Source organism: Melopsittacus undulatus, chromosome 4 (assembly GCF_012275295.1).
Source record: "Melopsittacus undulatus isolate bMelUnd1 chromosome 4, bMelUnd1.mat.Z, whole genome shotgun sequence".
Taxonomy (NCBI): Eukaryota; Metazoa; Chordata; class Aves; order Psittaciformes; family Psittaculidae; genus Melopsittacus; species Melopsittacus undulatus.
Window position 1 is genome coordinate 28,681,700 of NC_047530.1, and position 21,078 is coordinate 28,702,777.

General features: G+C 43.2%; 1 protein-coding gene across 1 annotated transcript in view; it reads right to left on the reverse strand.

Moving 5' to 3' along the window:
• Positions 1-19,685, reverse strand: part of RIN3 (Ras and Rab interactor 3) — a 69,755-nt gene extending 50,070 nt beyond the window's left edge. Inside the window, exon 1 of the mRNA XM_031049480.2 lies at positions 19,442-19,685. Coding sequence (XP_030905340.2) covers positions 19,442-19,488 — 47 coding nt within the window. The 5' untranslated portion in view covers positions 19,489-19,685. The remainder of the gene's footprint in view (positions 1-19,441) is intronic.
• Between the last annotated feature and the right edge of the window lie 1,393 nt (positions 19,686-21,078).

Here is a 21,078-nt window from a genome sequence, read left to right on the forward strand (position 1 = left end):
ACTGTCAAAACACAGGTACCCAGAGACAGAGGTAAGGGATGTACAGGGGCAGCCAGAACTGTAGAGGACAGAGCATGATTGTCCCCTGGACCCCATCCTCCAGCTAGAGGATCAAAGCAATGTTTCATGGCTTCAAAGGGAGTGATGCAACAGAGGAAAAAGGCCAAAGGCCTTGCTATCCACTGGGAATACATACATCCCCCCTGCCACAGCATCTGTCTGAGGTGTGCAGGGGCCAGGCAGCCTGCAGCTCACCTTGTGCCCCTGCCACTGTCAGTGCTTTTCCGATCACACAGGAGCTGTAATGGGCTCCCTGCATGATGGTCACCAGTGTGGTATCTTTCCCTGCTTCCTCTCAGAGCCTCTCAGAGGAAGCCTGCAGAGTAGGTAGAGGCACCATCAGCTGCTTTTGCATTTTGGCAGCCACCCCTGTGCCCAGCTTACATAGTCTAAAAAAAGGCAGACCTAGACATCTCATTGTTTAAAAGTAACACTGAGCACTCCCCATCTCCACTGGTGAGTCTGTGCTGATGCTGATGACTGCAGAGGTGGATGCTCCTCCAGCCCTCCACAGGGAGCCACCTGTGCCCTCTCATGGTGATGGTGGTGGGGGATATCCTCCATCTCCACTGTAAATCACAGAGTACAGAAGGAAGAGGGAGGATGTGTTGGGATGCATTCAGCAGCAAATTATCCACTGCAGAATAGCTATCCTTGCTGATTCCCAAAGGCTGATCTGCAGCAGAAGAGTAATTCAGGGTGCAGCACTGCAAACAGCAGTAGGTTGCTTACCATGACACAGCACGTCCTGCCAAACAAGACTCAAAGGGCACAGACATAGAAAACCCTTTCCCTGCACCAAGGGTGGGGAATGGAAGGGAGCAGAGTAAATGTGGAGAAACACCAGAGGGACCTTCAGGAGACAGGAAATGAAGACTTGATTTTGCTTTTTCCTGCCACATTTGTAATTTTGGCCAGTCCTAAAGCAACAATTGTAAGCTCCAAAAAGGTGCATGGGAGGTGCTGAGTGACAAGAGAGGGGCTATCCTGCAGCACCGCATGTTAGCAATGCCCAGTCACACCTTATGTCTCAGGGCTTATTCTCAGCTTTACAAGATATAAGAACACAGAAATTATGCTGTTGAGAACATTAAAGATCTGGGACACTCACTCTTTTAGATTCCTGCTCTGATCAGAGACACAAAGAACTGATTCTATTTATTTTTAGTTCCTGCAGTCTATTGGCAGACTGGTATTAAAAGCTGGTTTATAGCTATGCCACTGATTCAACAAAGTATTTATGTACGTGCTTAGCACTGCAGTCAGTGGAAATACTTGTGCTGAAAGGTCTGGTCAAAAGAGCTCTACTGGATAAGGCTACATCTCATGGATGTGGGCTTCTCCTTTGATTAATTCAATCTAAAAGTAAAAAAAATGGAGAACTTACACAAAACATGTTTTTCTGCACCAGTTTTGCTGCTTAGATGTCAGAGCTGAAAAGGGGAGGACTCACTTTTGATGTGGTCTTACTTCAAGACTGCCTTTTCCTTTGTAAAGATACAGATCTTAAAGCTGTACATTTCAAATAAGATCAGACATAAACTACTAAAAGACAGTCCTTTCAAAGGCCTTGCCTAACGCAATATGCTTATCTCAAAAGTTATTTTTAATAAAAACAGCCTTTCAAATCCCCAAACCAACAGTAAGATTTTATTTTTAGTAGTTTTTTTCTTTTGCAACCCTACAGAAACAGCTTCCTTAGAAAATACATGTTCCTTTGCAACTCCAGTTGCTGACTCAGTCTATCAGTCCAGGGAAGCTTGATTTTAATCAATCCATTTTCAAGATCATAGTCAAGACAGTGAGAATGAGAGAGCTGTGCTTAAAAAAGCAAACAGAAATAAGTGAAACACTCTCTTCACTTGTGATAAAAGCCCAGCTTGTCACACAGGTGGGGAAATTTCTTTCTGATACGACAGCATATGATTTTAATCAGTATCATCTGGCCATATAGAGTAAAGCAGCAAAGGAAGTTAACCTGATTCATCTCTCCACTTCTTTCTTTACAGACGAAACCAAAAGAAATGCTTAGTAACCATGTGAAAGGAAAACCTGTGTTGGATGGCAACATTCATACTTGGGAATGGGAAAGAAGTAACCAGCTGAAGAAAAAGAAAGGTGAGTTATAATGAAATGTTCCATAGCACTAAAAGCAAAGTAGCAAAAGCTACTCCCCAAATTACGCAAGCATGAATCTAATCTTGCCAATGATGTGTGAAGCCCAGATCAAAATCAGACTAATGCTGATAATGTCTTGCTGCAGGACCAAAAGGTGATAAGCACTGCAAGAGCTCCAGTGATGCTGAATTGAATTGATACCCATCAGCTATGTAGGGTGAAAAGGGCCAGCAAAGCACTGATGCTCAGGAATCCCATTGCCTGGAGGGAAATGAGGATATCAACTAAGATAAGGAATTAATACAAAGCAGCTTGGACCTGGTGAGCACCAGGCATGTAGTGATTCTGGCATGGTATTCCTCATGGAGGAACCCAGGTTTGATGCAGGCAGGGAGGTGCTCAGCCCAGTCACCTTGTCTGGAGTTCTGCTCACAGCAGCAATGCAGGTTTGGCAACAACAGGCTGGTGAAGAAAAATAACAGAGCTGCCCTTCCAACACATATGACTGCACCCAGGGCCTGTTGTCTAAGTTTTGGAGTACAGATAAAAAATAGAAAATAATTCCAAATATAGACATAGGAGATAAAAAAAAATAAGAACCCGGGAATATTTGTCTTAATGGAAACATCTCATTATTTGAGTGTGTGGGGTCTTTCAGTGCAGATAATTAAGGGCAGTGGATGAGGCTTTTTGGCAGAACAGGAACCCAGCCTTTTGGGGACCCTCAGGAATGAGAGTCCTGCTGTGAGGTATCCTCCTCTCAAAAGCCAGCCCAAAAGAAAGTTTGCAGGCTATTGTTCCAGTCCAGAGGAAGGAAAGGACTGCTCAGTGAAGGGGAAGGCCTTGATAGACAGGAAAGGCATGAAGAGTCATTAACGGGATCATCTTGAAACAGGGGAATGTTAGACTAGCCGCTTCCTGGCAGCAAGTTAGATGATGTAGTTCCCAAGAGAAGGGGAAAAGGATTGCATTGCCCAGATCTCTTAAAATGCTGTGTTAAGAGCAGTAGCAAACACTTTGAGTCAGATCCTGCACTGGCTAAGAATGGGAGTGAATGACTTAACAGATCTTTTCCAGCTGTAATGACACGTCAGTTGACACAGTTATAGCACCAATGCTTGACTTCTTTCCTAGGCACAACTGTCACAAAGGTCCAGATGCTGGGCTGTGGGACTGCTTAATCTAGCAATTTAATCTGTCTCTGCTGTAGCTCTGTATCTGCACAGACAGGAGGGAGCCCAGGCAGCTCCCAGGTTCTTGCTGTGCTGCCAGTAGAAGGGATTTGTGGGGCATCGCGGTGAGCAGCTGGCCTTTGCTATTTCACTCACTCAGAATTCATGCATCAGATGATTTCTAAGCTCATGGTTTTCAGAAATAACACACAACTCCATCCTCCTTCTACCACAGTCCTGAAAAACCCTTGAACTGATATAGGCAGGTGCTCATTTTTGTCAGGCGTGATGTGAAGCTGAAAAGCTGGCCCTAGAGCTGCCTGGCTTTCATTTCTTATTTGATTGAGTTCTTACTGCAAAGTACTTTTAAATACTGCATCCGCTCTGCTTAACTTAACTCGGCTGGGATGCAGGGTGCTGCATACTGACTGGCAGCGCAGGTTAATTAATTGCACAGTGATTACATTCACACACCTGCTCCAGTTTGGCAGAAGGTATTAGGTTGATGGTTGGAAGTAATAATAATGACAATGGTGATTTGAATTATTGCACAGTGACTGTACACTGAAGTAATGGCACCACCATGACTCATTGCTTTAGAAATTAAGAGCTACACTTGGCAGCTGCATATTCCCAGAAATCATCAGAACTGCAAGGGGATATAATCCACTGAATTTCATGAAGGTTCAGACCTGGGCAAACCTTTGCAAGGGACTTCAGAAATACTGTCACAAACTTGCTGAGACTAAGAACTTCCTGGCTCTGCTATATAGACCTGATCACTCTGAGGCAGCTGAGACGCACAGACACCGTGTGTAATAGCAGCAGGGACTGTCAGGTGAATTCTTCACTTCTGCCTATTTGCAGCTTCTGCCTGTCACCAGATCACAGAAGATGCATCAGCGGTTATTAAAACAAATCAGAAACCGAATGCTCTGTAGTACAATGGTAAGTGAAGGCTGAGGGCCTTAGCATTGTTTAAATAAACCAGGTGTAAGAACTTGAAGCTAGATTTTATTTTAATGTTTTATTGATTTTTTGTTTCCCTTCACCCTGAATATTAGATGACATCAAATCAGAGCAAGAGCAAGGATTTGGTGTGCTAATCCTCAAAGAAAGAGATACTCTGGTATCTGGTATAGTTATAGCAGAGCAGGCACAACAGGTCTTCAACTGTGTGCCACCTAGCTTGCTGCTGAGGGAGAAAGATGGACAAGTGGCCATAAACTCCATGTTCTAAGTGAGAAGCAACTTTTTGCTCCAAAGCCACCTGGTACCTGAAATGATATCATTCAAGGCAAGCCAGCTTGCATCTGAAATTCTTTATGCACATAGCATAGTTTACAAGGAGCATGTGAAGCAGGAGGAAAACATAGAAGCTCCTGAAACTGACACACCAGTCCTGGTGGAAGTAGATGAGAATGCTGGTATTTCTTATGGATAAAAGAGGGAGTTGGCAGTATGGGGATTCATGGAGATGGGTCAGATGATGGTGCTGAGATTAAGAAACTGACAGAAAACTCACAGCCCTGTTTTACATCTCATGTCACAACCAACCCAGTTGGACTTTGCTGCAGAGCTCTGTGTCACTGGTGACAGAGGCAGACCCCTGTATCCCTTTTCTTTCATAGCCACCTTCCTGCTGAAAAGAGCATGAAGTTCTGATGCCAGCACACTGGAGAAGGAATAGTCACATGCAGAAAAATAAATGCAACAAGGTTCTATCATTTAGACCCTGGCTACATACATAGCTACCCATGCTTTCCTTGGTTTGATATAACGTCTGATTAGAGTCATTAAAATGTTTGTTCAGACACATGTGAATTCATATGCTGTTACTTTCAGTTCACTGGGTGGGAAGTTATGCAATGCCCCAGTTAGAGGACATCAAGCTTCATTTTGCTTCCATCTCAGATGTGGTCACTTCTTGATGCCTTCTCATTATTCTCATAAACCAGCCCATCTTTGCTCACTTGCAGTTCAGTTTAAATTAATCCAAGATGGAGGAGAAGGATTAATTTACCTTTTGGACCTGTCTTGGGTCACCTTCCTGGATTCTCATTTCTTTCTTCCAGCAGGTGGTGGAATTGAGACACTGCACACAACCTAGCTATAGGGAGAGCACCATCATCTTTAAACTTCTTGTGTCATTTCATCATAAAACAGGAAGATGGGAAGGCAGCAAGGTGGGACACAGAAAAGCTCACAGCATAACAGGTAACTTAGTGGACCAAATATTTCTTCGTATACCACTTTGTGTTATTCTTTGTATACTTCTACGTGTACCACTGCTTCACAGAAAATTCAGGCTTCGATACTTTTTCATAATAGAGCCAAGAGATCTGACAAAAGTCAAACCAACAAATAGGAAAAAAATCACAATGAAAACCCCAAAAAGCAGAAGGAGAAGAAAGCTCTTGAGATCTCCATAGATGACCCCCAGCTGATTGCCACCCATTAGTCAGAAACAACAAACAAGTTTCTTGTTGCCTGATAAGCAAAAAGAAAGGGAAAAGATGTAGGGTGTTAAGCAAGCCACAGGAAAATTTGATAATGGAAGTGATATGACAGGCTCAGTATGCCCCATGCCTGTTTCAGTAACCCCTCCTACCATGCAGAACACTTGTGTTACTGGTCCACGCTGGTGACAAATAGCTCAGGAAGCTGTGTATCTCAGACTGTGGTCTGTGGACAACCTGTGGTTGGCAGAGCACTTCCTCTTGCTCACTGTTCTCCTTGTTTCCACTCTACTTTTATGTCCACCCTTTGTCTGTTTGGCCTTCAACCTATAGTTGATGCTCTGCATGTCCAGGCCTTCCTGCTCAGCCTGAAAAGCACCATGCCTAACAGCCAAGGAACCAGCTGTTTCAGCTGCCAAAAGGTAACACAAACCTGACACCTCACAGCTCAGCAAACCTGCCTGTTCTCCACTTTGTTACAGGCATCCTCAATTTCAGTAGCAAAGTTCTGCATCCTGCAAAGCTCACTTCTGTGAGCTTCTCTCTACCTGCTGGGCATTTTCAACCTGTTTGTTTCTGTGAAGGCACACACGGACTGCAGGCATCCACCTCTTCCCAGCTGGACCCTGCCTACACATGTTCACATCAAAGTGGGGCAAGCACCTGTCTAGCACCTCCACTAATGGGCATAGGGGGATTAGGTGTGTACAGCTCATGTACCCTTAAATCACTCACCATCTTTCTGACCTCTCACCTCCCTGTCACAGAAACTAACAAAGGAAATCACATAAATGAACAAGTGCTATGACAGTCCTTGAGGAAAAGGGTGCAATGGCCACAATTTTATGCTCACACGACACCCGACTGCTCTCTTATGCAGTACAGGACTCCGTTTGAAGGTCTGATAGACCACCATCACACTGAAGTAACTGTGTGGACTTGCACTGCTGCCTGCAGAGCACAGCAAGGATAGCTGAGCTAGCTTTAAGAATGTTAGCTGATCCACAGGAGTAGGCTCTAGGCAAAAATGCAGAGCTTGCTGCCAGAATAACTTAGCTTGTGCTAAGCTCTGGTGCCCTGGCTGCTGCCGTTACCAGGTTTAAAAGTTAATAATCGTATTTTTCCTCACCACTGCCATTGTGCAGTCACGTAAGTTCAGCTTATGAGGATTTTGAACTGAGCAGGATCTTGCCTCCTGTCAAAGGTCAGGAGTCAAGTCAGCATGGAAGAAACCTTGCAGGATGGGAGCACCTGATGTTGGGAAGGACATGTAACCACTGTCACTCATCAGAGTGCAAACCCAGTGATTAAGACTCACGATGGTTTTCTAACAGCATGAGCAGCAGGGCCAAGTCACTCAGGAGTGGAGAAGGAGGGGGTGCTTGCAGTTTTTCCCGTAAACCACCCAGCTGCAGGAGCTGCCTTACTTGCTTGGGTTTCTGTTCTAGTTACTCAGAGAGAGCTCTCATTGCAGGAGTGCCCACCTCAGGTGCTAGGAGCTGGCTCTCAGCTCCTCTAAAGAGCTGCTCCTCCTCCTTAAATCAGTCAAGTTCAGCTGTAAGTGCCTACAGCGAAGCAGTGGCAATGCCTCTATCAAAGTCCCGTGTTTGACCCTGTCAACAACCCTTCAGTGCAGGAATGCTCTCAAGGAGCAAGGAGGTGCAACTAAATGTTTATGAAGTTGCTAGCTTCACTGTGTTTCCTAGGTTCAATAGGTGTGTCCCTCCATTTACATACACAAAGTTATGCATATTATAAAGAATTCCATATGCATAAACCCCCCAAACAAAATACAAGCTAAGTCACATTACTGCTGGTTACCCAGGTCAACTCAATTATTAACAAACAAGCCTTCTCACACTCACAGCCACTACACTGGCCAAAACAAGACAAAAAGCAAATATCAGAAATTTCCTGAAGGAAGAGGCCTTCTTTCAAAGCCCCCCCTTTTTTTTTGTTCTTCAGTCTAGTTGCTTCCTTCATTGATGCAGAAGCTAATGCAGATGGTGTATGCTGCCTGTGGCTCCTAAGTGGACTGGGACTATTAATTCCTATTGGCATAACATGGCTTGGCTTGTATTCACCTCACAAATTAAGCTGCTATCTTTATGTAACCTTGCATATAGGTGTTTTGCATTCAACAATTTGTCTCAAAACATCAACTGTCTTTCTCTTTTTACTCAGTCAAAACATACTTTTGCAAGTCAAAACCACTTTGCAAGTTTTATTAGCCTACTCCCTTACCAACAACAGATAGCTGCTGTGTTAAAGGTAAGACCTTCTCCCCCATATTTGCAATTGGAGCCTTTCAGGTAATTTGTCCTTTGCCTATTTCAAACTCAAATTATTCTCCTGGGAATTTCAGCATATCACCAAAACTGAAGATTTTTCTTTGTGTGTAGGCAATGAAGGATAATTTATACTTCTGAAAGGCTCCTTCACTGTGAAGAGAGCTTCTGAAATGTGGGTCTCACCAGGAGTTATTTCTGGCAAGGTCAGAGAGGCCAAAGACAGTACATTTTCCTTAACAAAAAGCTGCAAAAGTGTTTGCTGGATAATTCTAATTTACCTTCTCTGGAAAGGCTTGTGAGATGCTGGAACTGGAACCAAATGTTTGAAAGAAGAGTAACTATGTTCTTAGCTGTATGAACTTGAGGAAGTCAGAGACCTTCCTCACCCTCTGGTGTCAGTGTGCTGGAGAAGCCCAGCAGAGCCACCAGCTGGGCAGAAGACAAATGGGTTTGGTTTGTTGTGTGCCTTTGAACAACCCCTGAAATGCTGCAAGCCCAGAGCAGCCCCATTTTAACTGCAGGGCCAGGGTTCTTGACAGAGGGTTTGCTTTTTCCCAGCTCATCTGGCCAGGAAGGAAGACAGGAATGAAAACCCTGGGAATGCTTTTCTGTATTGTACTCACTTAACAAAGAGGGGAAAAGGAAACGGAAACTAAAGGGGAGGGAGAAATTTCCAGATTCAAACCTAATGGAGAATATACTGAGGTTTTGCTTAAATAAAGCCCTTCTGTTTCAAACCCTCTATATTAGGAGTTATTTGAAGCTGCATGACATGTCAAAGTCCAAATCCTAGGCAAAATATGAAGAGAAACATTAGACTAGTTATAAAAATCAATGGCTTTCCTCACCCTGTGAGTAAAGGTAGTGTAGACATAAGGCACACACAATACAAGGCACTAAACACACAGACCTGCATAAAGCTGAGCAATCTTTCCCTCGTCTAAGAAATACCTGCAAATGCTTGTCTCAGTCATTATTTGCAACTAGAAATGGTCATTTTCCCAAGAGAAATAAATCCATTGAACTTTCACCCTGCAGTATCTCAAGGAGCAAAGCATAAGCCTTGGGAGGTTCCTCCTCTCGCTAAGGCACCATGCAAAGGGTCTTCAAACCACTTATTCAGTCACTGATCTGCAGACTGACTTACACAAGAATATTCATATTTTGGATAAGATTTCCTTCCAGTGTTAGTGTGAATGCATTTCAATGCATGGTGCTGTTACTGAAAAAAAAAAACCCTACAAACCAAACAAACCCTCAATTCTGTGAATCCGCTCTTCATCTGACATCCTTAAGCCTTAACTCCAGCAATTTCATACTCCTCATACTTAATTTTGATTAGGCATTGGAGAAATCAGTAAATTCTTGCTTTATGATCTGATAGGATCCCTCTCTGCATTCATACTGAGGCAAGGTTAGGGATCTGCCTTCCTGGGTGAAGGAAAGGAAAAACAGAAAGGCTTCTTAGGGTTATCTCTGGGACTTGGAAAGGTGGTGAAAGGGCACAGTCCCCTGCCGCACAGATGAGAATGGTGTTCTGGTTTGCTGACCTAAGTTTATTGACCTGTCCTGTGGGTGGGCATGGCCCTCATGATCCTGTGCTGGTGGGACAGCCTCAGTGAAAGGACTGGTTAGCGGAGCAGTGTCAAGAAACAGCTGAAATGTCCCTGCGGTGGCTGGGAGCTCAGCATGTGATTACGAAACCTGCCAAGCAGTAAGGTAAGGCTGTCAGCTCCTGCAAACACAGCTACACCACTGCTGGGCCCTCAGGCTTGTTCATTTACCAGTGTTTATGGTCACTTGGTCACTAGGGCTACGATGTAAATAAATAACGAGCTGTGAGTTCACAGCAGTTTCAGACAATCCATAACACAGATTCCTTGGTCATGTCCTCCCCAAAACACAAGTACTGAATCCACCACCACCTCCAGGCTGCCATTGCTTCTCTGACCCTGAGGCAATCTGACTCGATGGACAGGAGGGCGGAAGAAGTTTTGTTCTAGACACAGCTCTTTGCCCTGCCTCTCTGCTCAACTTGGTTGGGCTGGTTATTTTCTGGACCTGCTATTTCTCCAGTAAGACCAGAGATCCTCATGGATGTACAAGTTCCTAAATGGGACGCAACAATTAAACATCTATATTTAGCCAGGATGAGTCCAGGCTAGACCTAGGTAGGTAGCGAGGTCTAATAGCAAAGGGAGATTTCAGAATGCCAAGTAAAGTGACTAACCCCTACCCGTCCATCCCTATCACTGGCTGCTCTTCACAGTGCCCCATAGGCAATCCTTACCACAGTTTCCTGCCTCAGAGGACCTGTCCCTGTTGGGAGGACAACGTAGTCCTTTCCCTTTTGGCTGAAAAGGTTACCAATGGAATAAAAAGATCCAGGCTAAAACTAACTAACTTCTAATCCTTAGAAAGGATTACAATGGGAGTTCAGAATGGACTTACAGCAAAATGTTCTGTGTTACATGTTTGTCCTCTGAGCAGAAAGGAAAGACATCCAAAGCCAAGCTCTTTCCAGTCTGCTGATTCAGCAGGAGAAGTTCTGAGCTTTGCCTGATTTCTGTATTTGTCTGGGGTGTCAGGAGTGACAAATTCCTTGGGGAAAACTCAAGAGAGGGAAAAAAAGAAAAAGGAGAGGAAAGAGGGGAGAGGAAAATTCTTGGCAGCAAGATGAAAGGCTGGGCCAGGTCCCAGGCTGTCATTTAGCCAAATATGTGGGACAACCTTCTTCAGCCTAGAAGTCTGCTAGCAATTTGCAGAGCAGTGCTGCAGGTAGCCATCAATGCTGACAGTCTCCAAACTCTGCTATTTTTGGTTTCTCTGTTTCCTTGGTGAATTTTCCCAAGCAGCACAAAATTAAATGCAGTTCACAAGGGGCTGCAGCTGCTTCTAGTTCTGCTCAACAACTGCTTTTACAAGACAGAGGCTTCAAAAGACTGGCTTTCTTCAGAGAGCCACAGGAGGGGTGAACCTGAGCTTGGTGGTTTCCCTGCATCTGGCACGGTTTTCCCAGCATCCAAAAGGTTGTGTGTATTCAGTTTCCACAAAGCACTTGCAATTCCTCAACAAGCCTTGCAAAAACAAATAGGAAGTACTAATTAACATGGTCAGGAGATAATTTGAAGCAGCAAGACAGGTCTTTCAACCCTCCTAGGAACAGTGTTGAGCCACAGACCCCAGTGAGTCACCTACAGCTCAGCCACAGCCCTTTCAGGACCATTATGTGAGCCAGAATTGCAGCCCTGCCTCAGAGAACAACTCAGCATGTGGTTTCAACACTCTTCCTAACCCAGGGCAATGGCAGGATACTGCAAGAAGGGAGTCCTCTGACCCCACTTGCATATACTCTGAAGACTTCACTTTTGCTGCTTTTCTTGCTTCAGCTGTAGAGCCTGTGTAAACACTGTGGAAGCTAGTTCAGTTCTGTAATCCAACAGGAATTCATCCACCAGAAAGAAAAGCCTTTCTGAGAACTGGATTCTGTTCCTGGCATCACCCCAAACCTAAAGGATGCTCTGGGGTAAGACCAGGACTTAAATGCTTAACAAACACTCAGGGGGTTGGGCTACAAAAGTGACTATAATCAAATCAGCTTCATGAGCTTTTGCCTCAGTTTCCTTTCCTACAGTGGCAGTAGTAGATGTCTGCCTTCAGCTCATTTTTGGGAGGCCTAGTATTCATGAAACACCCAGAGATCCTCTCATATATACAAGGGGTTTATTTTAATCATATGATGCCATTATTATTAGTGAAAACACCTTGTCCTTTTAAAGGTCCCAGCAATGCACAAAGCAGAAATCCTTCACTCAGACATAAATATATTCCCTGTTTAGCAAAAAGGGGACAGAAAGTCTGGGAAAGGCACACAGATAGGCATGTATATATTAATGTATTTGAAAAGAGCTGCCTTCCGTAGCACTCCCTGGCTTGCATGCATCTAGTATCTATTTAGGAAAATGTGACTAGCATAACCAACTATGCAATGCTCACATCTGCTAATCCTTTGCTGCCTAAGTAATCATCTTCACTTTATACTATTTTGGGTACAGGCAAAGAGGAGCTAAGTGCTCCAAACCTCTTGCAGCTGGTACTTTGAGGGAAGCATTGCCTTAATATTCATTCCCGCTCCAGCAGGGTATATTGATGCAGGGATCTCATTGCTGGAGGTGGACAGAACTACTTTAGATAGCTCAGAGAGGTACAAAATGGGCAGAGGAAAGGCTTGCAGCTACAATATTTACCATATTGAGTGATGCTTGTAGCTTTTATCACAGCTTAAACAGTGCTGCTTACTTGACCACAGCTGCTTTGCAGTACTGTTATATCAGATACTTTCACACATACACACACACCAAACTTCACATTTAAAAAACACCAGGTGAAATGTTGCCTTTCCTCTCTGAGAAACAAGCACTGGACAGCCTGGAATGGATTCCAAACTCAGCCCCTCTCCAGCTCCAGAGAGTTACTCCACACTGATACCCGCATGTGGCTCCAACTCAGCCATGTGCATATTTGTGTCTTAAGGATTCCCTCCAGCAGGGGAACGACGGGGCTGGCACGTGTGCTCCTACATTGTAAGGGCAGATCGTGGATGCCAAAAAGAATGCTGGAGGGAGCGTGGGGTGCCGAGGGTCTTTGCAGGAAATACAGCGCACACACACAACTTGGTGGAAGAGCACCCCTCAGCTCCACCACAGCAGATGCCGTTCAACCGTCACACAAGGACAGCACCTCTCTACCTTGCATACCACAGGCAGGGAAAAATAGGAATGGTTCAACAGCTAGGTTTTAAACCCTGCTGATGTTGTCCATCCTTTCTGGCAGGTAGCTCCTATGGATGCCTGCCTGTTCAGCTGTCTTCACTCCTGCTTCTTCTCTTTATGCCTGGATGTGCCCTTGCATCTCCCATCTCCCAGTTTAGATGTGCCTTGCCCCTGTAATCATAAATTTCAGAGTACTCCTCTTCTGGCTGGCTCTCCTAGAAGAGCTGCACATTGTCATTTAAATGGTGTGTATGCAGGACAGGATTCTCAAGTACTTTGCTCTTCAAATTCATGGGCAGCCCCTACTGATTTCACCCCACAATTGCAGTGCTATGTCCCCTGCTGCCCACAGCTACTAATTCTACTAAACTGATCTAACAAGTCCTACAGCTCTGATAACATAGTCAGTAACACAAGCTATGTCCATCAGAGCTGTAAGGGCATTGCCTCCTCTCACTCAGCGAATTACAGAGAAGAAAAATAGCACCTTCATTAAATCTCTGATGTACCAACTATGGCAAAACTTTAACAATGAAATTTTCTCATACAGGCAGACAGGCTGGAATGATATTAGAATATTGATGTTTGAAGGTTTTTAGAGTTATGAAATACCTCACAAGCACTCCAGACAGAGATAATACTCAATAAATACTCAAAATGGCAAAAAAAAAATCACTCACCTGCCCACATACACACCCTTAAAAGTTTGCAGAGATGTAACTGGGGAAACAAAAGACAGGCAAAATTTTGATCTCTTCATCTTAAAACTAAACATTCCACAGGAGCTAATTATTTATCTTAAAACAGACATAATTGACCCTTAGAATTTCTGCTATAGATCCTGCAACTCTGAGCACCTGATGTACGTACTTACCCTGAACAGAACAATGGATTTTGAGCCCTTCTCCTCTAAACATCAGTACGTCTTTCTTTTTCCACCTCAAAAACTCTTAACAGATTTCAGTTAACAAATTCTTATGTTGCTCTGGCTATTGTAGTGCTGCTACTCAGTAATTATTCATACCTGTGACAGCTGTGGTGCAGGAAGGGTAAGATCAACAAGCCCGAGGTCTTGACTCTTCAGATGGTTTTTGAAAATTAGCACCATTTATTTAGGGATCTACTTATTTCCATATCTGTATTACAGTAGCATACCCAATCCCCTCCCTAAGGACAAGGGCATATTCATTGCCAGAGAGGGCACTTAAACTAGTTCAGTACTCTGGTGTGTAGCTGTTGGCAAATGGATGTGGTTGCAGTGTCTTTGAGAAAATTCATTCACAATCCCACTGCTTGGGGCCAGTATGAATTGCCAGCCAGAACACCACGGATGAAGAAATTAGACGGGAAGACATGTGGATTATGTGCTTGGTTATCAGAAAAGTATCTTGTACATGTGTGGGGGTGGGTGGACACATGCTGAATTAAAGGTAACTGAGTGATTTAATCTAGCTCCTGCCTGGCTCTCAATAAGGATTTACTCTGGAGATTCCAATTTAGTTACTACTGGTGAAATACCTGACCAGCACCACAGAAAAAAAATTATCTCAAATTAGGATTAGGAAGTAATCTAGCACACAGGCTGAACTGCAGACCACTGCTTAGAACAGTGCTTACACTGAGACCCAAGAATTACTACTTGACTGCCTTATTATAATGACTTTGCCTTAACTGCTTCCACTGCTTCTTAAAGGCCTTCTTAAAGCTACTCTTCTGCAGTGAAACAGCCTTCTTCCATTCTCAGTTTCTCAGTTTTGATCCATAAATATTCAGAATAATAAACCTGAAGTCTTCTTTGGTGATGTGAATACTTTAAACTTACAGAATATTATGCTTTTCTTTTTTTTTTTTTTCCAAATGATCAAACATGTCAGGTTTGTAACTATTTCTGCTTTAATTCCTCAAAAGTCCCTTCCATGTAAGGCCCTAGATCAGCACAGTGATCTATGATCTAGTTGCTGCTCTGAACATCATAGCTGTCAAGACCATGTCCATGCTAGCACATTTCACTCTCTTTGGCTGTAGACCACATTGTACTGACGGTATTATGGCAAGAGCTATTACAACCTTTCCTTGGTTTTCTAGAGAACATGTGCTAAACCTACTTTCCCCTGGTTCTCTCTAATTCTAAATCTAATCTAATAATGACATCTTAAATATCTACATTAATGGTCATTTATTTGTAATTCCTCACAAAGGGCAAGCCTAAACACTCACAAGCATACATACATCCTTCCCTACACAGGGACACAGCTGGAAAAGCGTGGTAGTCTTCCGGAGCATGACAGGGCTTTTAATGACCACACCTACCCCCACTCACAGATCCATCTGCATGTGAATTTGATCAGTCATTCCAAACAGCTGCCTTTTCTTTCTAATTACCTTTCCAAAGAGTCATTTCTTTCTATTCCCAAACGGAAAACCCCTCCTCCCTTCCAAAATTATAATGCCTGTGGTGGACAATATTTTTTCTTAGTTTTGCTATGACACTTTGGTTTCTGTGCTCTTTAGCAATCAAAGCAGGCAAAAATTTAAAAATTTGGGAAGGAATCTTCCTGCAGTTTCTTTCTCTAATGGATTGGGTTTTGGTATTGGCTTTTATGCTTGTTTTTCAGGTTGTCTTAGAGATCTCTGTGAGACTCACAAACCTATATTGTTGATCTCAGAGAAGCCACCTATATTTACTAGTGGATGAGTTAAAATATAGCCCTACTATCATTTGGAAAAATGCTATAAAATAGATAACATCTGAGATATCTGGACTATGTACACATGGTTTAGCAAAGCATGGAGTCAGCCCAAATTTGCTGCAAGCAACCCTCATAGCTCTCTCCAGGACACACAGTTCTACACGTATACCCATACACACAGAGCAAGAAAGATCCATGCACACATATGTGTACATTTTTCAGCCTATGCTGCCTCTAGGTTGGTAAGTCAACAATAAAAACCAGCATGTCGCCATTTAGGACAGAAAGTGAAAACTGTATTTAGCTGAAACTGTAGTAGAAAGGAGGTGAGCAGAATACTGCTTACATTTGTGCCCCTATTCCTGTGAACACTGGTATGGGACTGTCTACAATAATGATGAGCTCACTACTTGGCAATACTCCTGGTGTGGTCCTCTCTCTAGCAAACAAATGGGTAGCTGTGTCTGGCCTACCACCAGTATCACTGCACAACATACTCTGCTAAGCTTGGCAAGTACTCACTGAAAAGCACTGGAAAGATCACATGACAAGTCACTGTGGTTGTAAACATGCTTTTCTGTTAAATAAATTTGAGGATATTTGATGCCTTCTCTCTGGATGCACCAAATTCAGGGACCTTTGGAGAACACCTCGTTTGTATCTTTACAATAATGTCCCAATCTTAGTGCAAAGCATCTTGAGCACAGACATTTCCTTCCTGAGAAGCACCATCCCCCAGGACTGGAAAGTGTACCACTTATCTGGGCTTGACAGACAGCAGACATTTGATTCCATTTGCCTGAAATGTCCCCTCCCTACTTACACACTGCAACTCACATGTTCTTGGTTGAAGTTTTCTTTGAGCAATATTTTGCACTGGGTCCAGGATCTCTTGAGACCAACAGGACTTGTTCCACTAGTTCAAATAAGTATAGATTCAGTCCTTCACAAAGAATGGCTCTTGAGGAGCTTTTAAAAATAGTTTTGTTGTTTCAAACCTGTAAATGTCGGTTATTCACCCCACTGCAGAGCCAGATATGTAGCCTGGGTAGAAGAGCCACTTAATAAGAAAGCTTTTGTGGCCAACAAGTATGTAAAAGCTCCCATTCCAGCAGAAGTCATTGATTTGATAGGGTGGTTACCAAAGTGGTTTTCTGGTCTGCTTTATATGGAAGGTCATACTAGACAATCAAAACAGTCCCCTTTGAAGCTGAAATCTGTGAACTTATGAGAGTTGTTCAGTTTCCAGATTCCTCCAGTGCTTGACCTCTTTCATCTTTTCATTCATCACATGAAATCCATCAACTGTGATGGTGTTTTTTTGTGCCAAAAAGACATGTCATCAAGAAGATGAACAATCATTACTTTGTTAGGCAGTCTGGTGCCCCAGCAGTGAGAACCACCGTAACCCTCCCAGCTACCTGAACAAGCCATTATCTCAAAGGACTATTTAATATTTGCATATTATATCTCTGTCTCAGATCCTGTCTGCTCTCCTCATCATCTCTTCTATACATTTGCCAGATGTGGGAATGAACCCATACATCTTCTCATGAAACCGTGGTCACCAGGCTCAATCAGCTCACATTTCTCCAGATGTTTTGTGATCTCACCACTTACTAACGTTCCTAGGAGTTAGCCTGGCTCTAGGTCAGAATTACCAGTGAAATTTCCCTGTTTCTCTCCCAACCCATTTTGTAAGAATTCTATTAGATTTATTTCTATGTGGCCTCTAGCTACACTTCTCCCCACACTCCTTCTCTGAGGAGCTACTATTTCTGGAGGCAGATTTCTCCCCAGCGTCTCTGTCATTACAGAGGTGTAAGTCAGCAAAATCTCCTTACAGATTTCCTACATGCAGAGTAACCTTTTCAGTCATTACTAGGATACTTTCCAAGTTGATAGGGTACTTTTATGCTAATATGCATTGTTACAGTTTCTGTGCATGTGAGTAAGCTTTCCTATTTAATTAATAACCTGAAGACTCTGGTGAATGGAAATACAGTCTCAGCAATTTCTCATGCAATTTTTTTGTGCACATTTTTCAAAATCAGGTCCAAATTCTCCATTGGCAGCTTGCCTTGTGTTACCATCCCTTTTGGAAGCTACCAATTTTATGTAAGCATACTTTGTGAAATTGGCACCTAATTCAATGTGAACATAACAGGAAATTAGCTAAACATTTTTTAGACACATTTCTAATTCTGTAATGTGCTGGAGGGCACAAGGTATGCATGCTGAAGAGTAATTTTGAGGATCTTCAGCAATACTGTGGCATATAAACAGAAAGAGTAAAAAGGGATTTTTTTTAAATACCTAAGTTCCTTGCTGTGAGTGGGAGATAGATTGAAAATAAAGACAACCAGTTAATAAAATAAAAAACCATCCTGTTAAATTGCTTAGATACTCATATTAAGAATGCATGCATCATGCCCATTCATGCTTCAGCATTCCTGCAACCACTTACCTACAGCCCAAATCTAGGGTCTATGGCTTGTTTACTTTCTCCTGCAGCCCTAAACTGAAAGCATACCTTTGCAAGCATGTGGCTCCTTTCAGACAAGCTGAGAAAGAGGTAAACTGTATAAATCTTACAGTTGCTCAGTACTTGGCAGGTTAACTATCACACATGTAAGCAATAAATGCAAAGTGCAAATTCTTTGGATTACCATCTAAGTTCCTCTTGCCAGTCTACAGGGATTGGACTTTTTAATTTTTTCCCTTACGTCTGTGTGATCTTTGTCCCTCAGTGTTTAACATTAAGTGGAACTGAGGAACTGTACCTTGGAACAGGAGTGTCATTGTTCCAGTTATGTAAACAACTGAACAAGGCAAATGCAATGACAATTTTAATGCAGGGTTCTCCCTCGATCCCACACACTCCATGTGTCTACCTGGGAACAGTGCATGGTGAAATTACAGCACACTAGCCTATCAGCAGCAATTTTATCCCCCTTTTTGACTATGTGTGTTCCAAGTCAAAGGGGACTGACTTGCAGCACACTTAGGGACTGAAAATGCAAGGATCCCGTATCTAGCCAACTTCTATACAGCTTCTTCCACTGCACCCATCACAAACACATCTGGCAGCTTTTATTCGTGGGAAACATGCTAAGTGTGTCAGAAAGATAAGAAACACTCTTAATATCTGGTATTATGTTTTTCCAAGGGGGTGACAGCAGCTATGTAACTTTCCCAATTGTTTTCAACAGGAAAAAGAAACACCCAGCTTCAGTATGGGCTTTATGGTACAACTGAGCCTTAGGCAGATTCCAGCCTGATCCTGGAATCCCAGCAGCTGACTAGTCTCCCCAGTAAAACCCCATTTTCTCTCCCACTGTGTTTTCTTGGGGCTCAATCCTGCAAGGTGCAATATCTGCTGGACAGGAGTAAGGAAAGCCTGGAGTCTCTTCCTAACAGAAAGCTCACCTGAAGTCTCTTTGGATTCTGTGGACAGGGTTTGTGTGTAGTTTAGCATGCTGGAGATGGAGTGACTATCAGCTCATAGGAATGAGCACTTATCCACTTCTCAGCATTTCAGTAGAAACAAAGCAAGTCTCCCAGACAAGATCTGTCACGTTTCCAAAAGCAAAGAACTCCCTTATTGTGTCCTGTGCCCTAAACTGCAATTGGAATTCATCCTCTTCCCTAAATAGCTAAGATTCAAGCTAAATAAAGGAATTGCAATTTGTTTTCAGCTGGAATATGTTAGCTAAAGGAAGTACTGTAAATGACAGTACAATCATGCCACACCATTGTGACTGTGTGGCTGGTAACTCGGCAGCCAGCTCACAAATGCAGCTGAGAACTCTTTATGAAATAGGAAAAGGAAAGCGACAGTTATTAAAAACGAGCAGACACTAAAGATTCGGGACTTACCCTGAGTCATCCCTGGCTCCCTCGTCTCTTGCTGATGTTTTCATCATTACAGCAAACTTTAAGACACTTTCTCTTTCACAGTGGCTTTAGAGTTCCTTGGTAAAGAAAGCAGTTCCTTTCCATCGCTGAGCAGAACCTCCACATCCTTAGTTTTTGTACTGAAGATGATATTTCAAGGAGCGGCAGGGGGAGGATGTTTAAAACCAGCTTCAGGCTCAGTAGTATCAGAGGGCAGAGGACTAACAAACACACAAATGAAAGCAAACTACCAAGAAGATCTCATTTTAGCCTCTCTTATTTCTACTTCCTGTATTTATATGAACGGGGGATTTCAGGAAGAGGCAGTCTTTGGTGGTCAGGGGTGTGTGTGTGTGTGCGTGTGTATTTTATAAAGCCATATTTAGTAGTGAAGGCAGGTTAACCTTATTAGACAGAAGGGCCTGAGATTGCTTATTTGTTTCTCTAACTTAAGGAAGTTTCAGGGAAATTGTTTTACAGACTACAGGTATATAAGGAGGCAACAGAGCATGGTGAACTTTGTAAAGGATTTTATAAGGCAGCAAAGCAGTAAGCCTCCGTCTGCAAATTCCTAAAGCATGTGTATTTCTATTGCTTGAATAACTGGAACCAGATGGAGCTTGGAAACCTTTATATTTACACAGAACCTGAGAAAATGAAATGTCTAACACTGGCAGGGGAGGGCTTTGCAAAATATTCCCAATTAAAGCAAAAGCAAATGATAAGGCTGTGAGACTGCTAGTAAATGAACAGCTATCCATGCTGTGATGCTCCAGTCAGTCTCAGAGCACATTTGACCTGCAGTTAACTTGTCAAGTAGTGTTTGCTGTACTGGAAACTCAACTGAATACAGACCAGCTGTGGAGACTGAGGACTGACAGATCTACTATTAGGCAGGGCTGATGGCACTCCTATTTGGCAGCCCTATCATTCCAGAAATATTTGATGTTAGCAGAATACCTAATGGAAAAAACAAGGCAGAAGTATGAAGCAGAGGCAGAGAAAAGCATTTGCGTGGAACAGAGAGGGAGACAGAGGTAACTCTTTAGAGGTAACTCTTTTATCTTTAGAAGGAATTTCCCAGCTTTCTAAGAGTACATATTCTGTGCCATACAGCCCCCAGCAGAAATGCAAATGCCAGGTAGCTGCCAGTGTACTGACACGAGGGAAATAAGACCTCCATATAGAACATGGAACCAGTCCTGCTGGCACTAACCTACAGAGATTCAGGGGAAACTTCATGATCGCCAGATCACACCTTCTGTGCAACACAAGCTTTTCTCTGGGTTTTTTGATTAAGCCTGTAACTTCTGTTGACATTAGAAAATTTATTTTCTAGAGTTTGGAAGGATTTCTGTTAGAAAGTTAAAGCCTGACTGAAAGGCTGCATGATAGTACACACAAGGGGTAATGGGTTGAAATTTAAACAGCAGAGGTTTAGATTGGATATAAGGAAGAAATTCTTTACTGTTAGGGTGGTGAGGTACTGGAATGGGTTGCCCAGGGAGGTTGTGAATGCTCCATCCCTGGCAGTGTTCAAGACCAGGTTGGATGAAGCCTTGGGTGATATGGTTTAGTGTGAGGTGTCCCTGCCCATGGCAGGGGGGCTGGAACTAGAT